Genomic DNA, 8,022 nt, shown 5'->3' with positions numbered 1-8,022 from the left:
AGAGCAAGTTAAGTGTTTTAAACAATCACTGATTCCTATTCCAGTGATAAAGAGCACTGAAGGACTTCTTACTACATCACATAGTTCTTTCACCTATTTTTTTTTTGAAGCTCCAAGGTCAGACAAATGACAATAATAGTTGGTTTTTTAATACTTTTTACCAGACGCTTTTTCTAACTACTTCATAACACTTCTGAGAGGTAAGTGGCTCCTGGAACTTGGAAAAGTGAAGTGAACTGCCTAGTCTCATACCATGATGAAATGACAGTTAAGGTACCTAATGATGATGTTTTTCTTTTTAAAGATATAGGTGTCCTTCTAAAAGACAGATATGTGGGAGCCCTAACCTGTGAGAACCATTTTAGTTGGCAAAGTTCCTTTTTATCGAAAGTCTATAGACGTCAGTCAAGGAAAATCCCCAGACAAACTGACTTCAATGAAGTAACACGCTTGTGGTTTTAAATGAACAAATATAGAAACAGGCGAAACTAAGGCATAAAGCAAAGAGGAAGCCACAAAATGAACAGTAACATTTCTTTAGGGGAAAATGTTATATAATTCTTCCCTCAAATTTGAACTAAGAAAAAAGCCTATTTGCTTTACTGATCTCTTCTGAATAATTGTAACAAAGATGAACAAAGGACACACCACATCTGAATAAATCCAACTGTATTTTCAGGAATATAACATGTTGACCATATCCTGATTGTAGTCTGTGAAGGACTAAGCACTCAACTTCTATTTAGAGAAGCAAATGTCATACGACAGAGCATGTCTTTTTTTGCGGTACGCGGGCCTCTCACTGTTGTGGCCTCTCCCGTTGCGGAGCACAGGCTCCGGACGCGCAGGCTCAGCGGCCATGGCTCACGGGCCCAGCCGCTCCGTGGCATGTGGGATCTCCCCGGACCGGGTCATGAGCCCGTGTCCCCTGCATCGGCAGGTGGACTCTCAACCACTGCGCCACCAGGGAAGCCCTACAGAGCATGTCTTATACAGCAATTCAAAGGAATGATTTTGATAGGGAAAAAAAAACCCTGCTGACAGGTGTTTTATACAAATACCTGCAAGTTCCAGAACAGTAACTGGAACAATATTTTATAGACTCAATGTAGACCCAATTCATGGGTTAACAAGCTAGACACTGATAGGGCCGTTTTCTTAATGTAAGTCCATGACATGTTGTTAGGGGAGAATGGCCTTGGCAAACTCATATGTTCAAAGGCTGAAAGAAATGGACTAAGAAAGCAGTGAGAGTTGGGAAATCTATGTCATAATTAGAACTTTAGTGAGAGAATAAAAATAGACCTTAACACATGTGAAGTGACCCAGAATATCTTTCTATGTACTTGAGGAAGTTGAAGAATTATCCAGACACAAAAGATAACATTCTCATCAGAACAAGCCCAGATGAAACACCAGAGGCCCTGTTTGTAGAAACTAAGTGGATGCTTCTGGCGCCGAATGTCTGCCTGGCATTTCTGCTTGACTCCTTCCCTCTCCCTCACTCAGATCCCCAACCCTTCCACTGGCAAAGCCACTCTGTTCTCCTTCAGGCTCTGAATATGGATGTGAATGTATGTGTATCTTTTCTGTCCTTCAATTAAGAAATATACATGAAGTTCTACCGACATAAGAATTATTGCTAGTTCTTTATCTTAGCTGGCCTGAAGTATTTAAAATCCTCTCTGTTTTAGAATAATTATTTGAAATTCCTTATTAAACACTTGGTTTCAAGGAAACTGTGCAGGTCTATTAATTATCAAGGATCCATACATGTAGAAATCATTTTCTGAAATTTCCCCTTCAGTCTCAAGGGAGTTTACCTTTTGCTTAAGTGTTTAGAGATCCTGAAGAACTTCTCTAGGCTAAAATTTCCAGACTAAAAAAAGCAAAATAAAGGTAAATGCATGGTTAGAAGATAAGCTTAAATTTTCAACTGAGTGTCTTTTGCGGGGGGTGGAGGTGGGGGAGAAATGCAATGGACAGCAACAAAGAAAAAAAGAACTGCATACAGGACGCTGTTCTAAGAATAGAGAACTGACATTTAAAAATTAAGTCAAAAAAATAGCACTCTTGGAATTTCAAAGTTGGAGGTGGCTTGCAATAACTTTCTGTTGGAAGAGAGTGAGATACCCAAAATGAAAGCTCCCTGGTGAAGCAAACACCGCTTCCTTTAAATCTTTACCAAAAGCTCTTACTCAGAAGCTCATAAACTGTAAGACAAATGATGTGAACATGACAGGAGAGCAAAGTTCTCCAACGTTAGAGAAGGTTGAAAATGGCAGTAAAATACTACTGCAAATTACGAGTGTTATGTGAACATTAATGCTTGTCATGAACAAATAGATACGCCTACAGCAAATAAATACTGAAATTCTCTTTCGGTCTATTCACAGATAGAATCCCAGGTCTGACTGGTCTTCCAGGCAGAAACCTACATTGGCAGAAATATGTAAATTATAAAAGTTCCATGGTGAATTATAAAGAATAAGGAATTTGAATTTAGGCCTTCTGCCATATGCAGTTTAAGGTAGCTTTAATTTTTAGCCTAGAAGGGAATTTTCGTATTTTTACTGTTACCATATTAAAAAAATATCCAGCACTGGCTTAAGAAACCAGAGAGGCAGGTGTTTGGATACAGGTTTAAGGCAAATCAAACAGGTCCACAACTAAACATCTTATCAGGGCCTATTTCCCAGGAGTGCCTTTGTTTTGTGACAGAGGAATCTTAGAACAGTTCTAGCCAGGGTCTCCACACTGCTACTGGATGAGGACAGCTTTGTGCACCAGCCTTTTGAAAGAATTGACATTATATACACACCATCAAAGCATACACTGGCAAGGCTTGATATTTAAAGGACTTCTGCAGTGAATCACTTTATCTTCTTTGAAAACACAAATAGGTTTTCAAAGACTAGATACAAATCTGGACAAATGAATGAGATTCAAAGATTTCTCAAGTCAAAGAGAGATCTCAACCTCCCTCTACTATGGACTTTCTTTCCAAGACTGAGAACTGATTCATCCTCCTCCGGCTCCTTACATATCTGCAATCTTCCCTGTAACACGAGAGGCACTTTTATTAGGTATGTAGCATCTATTAAAACTTTAAATCCAGGGTAGAATTTGCTGAACAAAGTAATAACACTAGCCTAACAGGCATTACCTTAAGGATTATTTCCCCTTTAATATAAAAGTATAACTACAGTGGTCCAATATACAAATACAAAGAAAAGTTCTCATACTAAAAAAAAAAAAGTACCATAATACTGTACATACAAAAACTGTTCAACAAGAATGATTTAAATATATCTGTTCTTTTCCAGATCTGGAAGACGCAAATGTAAAGTTCTGCAACTGTATTATTGCTGGAACATGTGTCCAGGAACACTGTGTTTCCCGTTCTTTCCCCCTGTCCCAGCCCCCACTTCAGAGTCCCCTGAGCTTGGATCATGGGCCAACAGCATCCCTGAAAATAACCAGAGCTGAATGTTTACTCAGTGGAGGTCGTTATTCCGTGAGCCGCTGCTTACCGTGAACTATGAAAAGCACAAGTTTTAAGCCCAGCCAAGGTTAAATCCAGACAGAGGTCTTCCCATCCCCCGATTTGCTACTAGCACTGCTTTTGTTGGACCCAGCCTTGGACCCCACTTTGGCTTTTTTGTCCCGGGGACCATGGGGGTTGTTTTGGTGACTGTAGGCCTGGATTGCCAGATCCAGGCGTTCCTGAGCCATTTTGATTTCCCTCTGCAGAGTCTCCAGGTCAGCTGGGAGGTTGTCCTCATGGCTGCCGTACTGTTGTTCCTGGGCGATGTTGGCCTTGTTTTGCTTGTAGGCAATCTTAGCATTGGACAGTTCGGTGTACTGGATTTGATCTGGTTTGACGGCAATGTTATAGCCAGGGGGAGCAGATGGTGTGTTCCAAGTGAAAGGATAATTATAAGCACCCGGATCTTCCAGTTCCCTCCTTTTACTGTTTAGTGAGTCTCGAATTGTCCCAAATCCTAAATGAAGCATCTCCCAAATGTTAAGCAACAGGCAAAGGCCTGTGACACCATACATTATCAGAAGAAAGATGGTCTTTTCAGTGGGTCTGGAAATAAAGCAGTCTATCTTATGAGGGCAAGGAAGTCTGCTGCACACATAAAATGGGTGGACTTGGAAGCCATACAGGAAGTACTGCCCTATCAGAAAGCCCACCTCAAACACGGTCCTTGCCAGCAGCTGCAGCACATAGATTTTCATGAGCCCGTCCTCCTGAATCCGGTGTCGGCCATCATGCTTAGGTTTAGATTGGTTCTGATCTTTATTTTCTTTTTCACTTTCTAATTCCATTTCTGGATACATCATGGGATCCTCCTCATGGTCCTCTTCTGTTTCTTCCAGAGCCCGGTGCTGTTTCCAACGCATTGCATAGGGTTTGCTCCGAGCGGCCTTCTTGTCTGCTTCACCATGCTCCATTTTGGCAATCTTATGAATGGCGTAGCCCAGGTACATCACTGAGGGGGTGGCCACCAGGATGATCTGGAACACCCAGAAGCGCACGTGGGAGAGGGGTGCAAAGGCATCATAGCAGACGTTCTCGCAGCCTGGCTGCTCTGTGTTGCACACAAATTTGCTTTGCTCGTCGTAATAGATGGACTCTCCTCCTACAGCTGTAAGGACAATCCGGAAGACGATCAATACAGTGAGCCAGATCTTCCCCACGAACGTGGAGTGGTTGTGGATCTCCTCTAGCAGGCGAGTGAGGAAGCTCCAACTCATGGTGACTGAACTGGTTCACCCTGATAAAAATGAAAAAATACTAAAGGAAAATCAGCAAATATTAAAATCTTAATTTTTTCATTGATGATATCTCTAGTAACTACTTCTCTACATACTTGAAATTTATCTTCAAGGCTCATACTAGAATGACTGTTAGAATAAATAGCATCTCACTCTCTATACTACCATCAGGTAGGACCATTCACCTCAGTCTAAGAGCACTGGTTTGGGCCTACAGGGTCCTAGGAAGTCTGATTAGTTTTCGTGTCTTCCTTAGCTTAAAAGGTAAAATTATAGCTATCATTTGAGATATATATCTCAAAATATACTGGATTTTTTTTTTTTTTTTTTTTTTGCAGTACGCGGGCCTCTCACTGCTGTGGCCTCTCCCGTTGCGGAGCACAGGCTCCGGACGCACAGGCTCAGCGGCCATGGCTCACGGGCCCAGCCGCTCCGCGGCACGTGGGATCTTCCCGGACCGGGGCACGAACCCGTGTTCCCTGCATCGGCAGGCGGACTCTCAACCACTGAGCCACCAGGGAAGCCCTATACTGGATTTTTTACATACAGTATTATTTCATAAGACCTTCGAACTTTGTGGAATACAGATAAGAAAATAAGCACAGAAGTATGGCTATTTGGTCACAGTAAGACTGCCACTGAGAACATAATGGGGACACCTGGGCTGGATGGACTCCGTTGTGAAGAGGTACCTTACCAGGAAAGTTAAATTTTGGACCTGGTGACAAAGTATTAAAAAAGAATTAAGGAGATAGTACAGCTGCAAATAACTGGCAAAGATCAAGAACTAAAATAAAAGACAGAAAGAAACAAGGAAGACACTCCTGAGCTAGGCTGCATCACAGAGATTCTAGCATTCTGTATTATATTTCTGTATTTTGTTTACGGTAGAAGTTAAAAAATGCCTGTAGATCGAATTGTGAGGACATTAAAAATCCAATCAATAGACAAATCCACTTAAAACAGCATTTTGAAGGATAGTTTTATTCTGAGATTCTTAGATCTATGTCCAGAATCCAGGTAAAAACCATCAAATGAGATAATGTACATAAAATCCCTAATACAACCCCTGCCACATAGCACACCTAGCTTTTCTCTTCTATCTTCCCTCTCTTGGTTTACTTCTGCAGATAACAGTTGATTATCAGCATCACCAAAGAAATCTAAATATACTTTTTACCTGTTATCCAGAATTTCTGTTATCCAAAATTTTCTAAGAGAAATGATGTTTTGCTTACAAGTTTTCCAGATTCCCTCTGGAAGGGAAAAAGAAAAAAGAAGGTCATAAGTTTCCTCCCACAGAAAACAATAAATCACTAGAACGCCATTTTCAGGGAGAAACAGTTTTCTATGCACCATAGGAATCAATCAGCATGAGATGGAAACAGGCTTGAGTTTGAATATCACTGTTCTCTCCTCCTATACGTGGTAGGAGAAACTACCTAACAGTGACTCAAAGAGTCTTAGGTCACTGTAGTCTAAGAAAATATGACAGGAAGATGAGTCATTGGTGAAAATCTGAAGCAGATGAACTCTGGCACCTATAGGAAAAAGCCAAAGTAGAAAATTTCACCAAATTTAAACCGGGTCACTAAAGGCCTTGCAAAAATCTTCACCCTGTGCGCTCTATTCCTGTTCTATTCTCTGGAGCAGCCAACACCTCTCTCAATGGGATCTGAGCAGCCAACTAGGAGCGAGCTGTTCAGTTAAAACACCCAACAGCTGGCTCTCAGTCATTGGGACACCCATATCCACAGAAGGTGATTTACAGACTCAACTGCTCACAGAAGGAAAACACCTGCATCTGTATTGTGATTAAAAACTATATATATAGGACAAATTATTGCTCATTATCAAGTTCTGCAAACTATGGAATAGCTATGGCCAAGAGTCATCCACACTTACTATCATTTAATTTAATAAATGAATGTAAAACAATCCCTGAGTGTTCCAAGTTATTATGTGTTCAAAATAACTTAATAAAAAAGATACATGAAAAAAACTCAGAACAGTTCCCAAAAGGTCAATGAAGAAGAAGAAAAGTTCAGGCATCTGCATAACATGCAAGTACGAAGATTCACATACAGAATCCAACCACACAAAGATCTCACCATAGGACTTCAAGTACAACTCTTATTTCCAGCCCTGATGTCCAACTGAGCTCACCACTTCTCTCACTGCATACACAAGTTATAAAACCACACCACAAGAAGTAAATAATATGCAGTCTTTAAGCGGTGATGTAAGCCAGATTTCCAACACAGAACTCAATAATGATTCACGTCCACAAGTCCAGATTCACATTTTCCCCAAACGCCATATATATCTAAAGCATTTCCCTTAAAGCCTGAAATTCTATTTGTTCCAATAAGCCAAAATCATGAAAGTGCAATTGTTAATTAGTTAGGAAGCTCATCCTCTACACTGCCATCCATACCGAAAACAAATGGGTACCTTTTTAATAATTATTGCTATGAAATAATTTCTCAACAGTTCAGGGGGAAATTAGTGACAAACCCTTCAAAGCTTCTAAGTTATAAAGCAGCCACTTAAACACATCCAGAAATACACACTGCATACTGGTTAAGCTGTAGGCCTAGACAATGATGAGCCCTTAGAGCCTGGTTTTCCGTGGGTACTTATAAGTGCCATAGCACCCTATACCTGAACCCTGAGTATAAATGATGTGTAAAGTAATGTAGCTTCAGCACCTCATAAAATGGGTGACGGGTGATTTTCTTTCTAAAACAACCATGGGCTTCCTAATCAAATGGCAGCATCACCACTGTGGATCTACTGAGCTGTCAGTAGGTTTTTCTTTGATACTCTTCCCTTTCCAAATCCCTTTCTTCTCCTTGTAAGCATTAAGAGAAAGGCTTAAGTATCAGAGTAGACGCCTCCAATTTGGGGGGTGGGGCGGAAAGGGGAAGAGGGAGGGAGGGTGTGAGAGAGGAGAAAAAACTGAATGAGTAGAATGGTGGGTTCTGGAATTGACATTTCTAAGCAAAAACGTGTCACTGCCAAGTGTGGTCTTGCTCCACTAAAACTCTCTTTTCTCAGAAACATTTTTTCGCTCTCCTACCAGAAGCCTAAGATTCAGAACACAGTCTTCTCTGACTTCCCTGTTTCAGCAAACAGACTTGGTTAGAGTAGGGAGTGAGAGCATGCAAAATTAACCTGTGAACAGCTCTCGTGAAAAAAAAAAAATCATTTCCATACTCTATGAACGGAAAATAT

General features: G+C 40.9%; 1 protein-coding gene across 1 annotated transcript; it reads right to left on the bottom strand.

Annotated features, from left to right (window-relative positions):
- Window positions 1–2,944: 2,944 nt before the first annotated feature.
- GJC1 (gap junction protein gamma 1) lies at window positions 2,945–6,042 on the bottom strand. The gene is made up of 2 exons (XM_082861399.1): window positions 5,966–6,042; window positions 2,945–4,784 (listed from the first exon to the last, which is right to left on the bottom strand). Exon 2 carries the CDS (start codon window positions 4,762–4,764, stop codon window positions 3,574–3,576), a length of 1,191 nt encoding a protein of 396 aa, XP_082717525.1. The 5' UTR covers window positions 4,765–4,784; window positions 5,966–6,042; the 3' UTR covers window positions 2,945–3,573.
- Window positions 6,043–8,022: the final 1,980 nt, after the last annotated feature.

This window comes from Leucopleurus acutus, assembly GCF_964270905.1.
Source record: "Leucopleurus acutus genome assembly, chromosome: 19".
In the NCBI taxonomy this organism is placed as follows: domain Eukaryota; kingdom Metazoa; phylum Chordata; class Mammalia; order Artiodactyla; family Delphinidae; genus Leucopleurus; species Leucopleurus acutus.
This window is presented reverse-complemented; position numbering and strand designations above follow the sequence as displayed.

Coding starts and splice junctions, on each gene's coding strand:
- GJC1 (XM_082861399.1), bottom strand. CDS start 4,764: ATGAGTTGGAGCTTCCTCACTCGCCTGCTAGAGGAGATCCACAACCAC.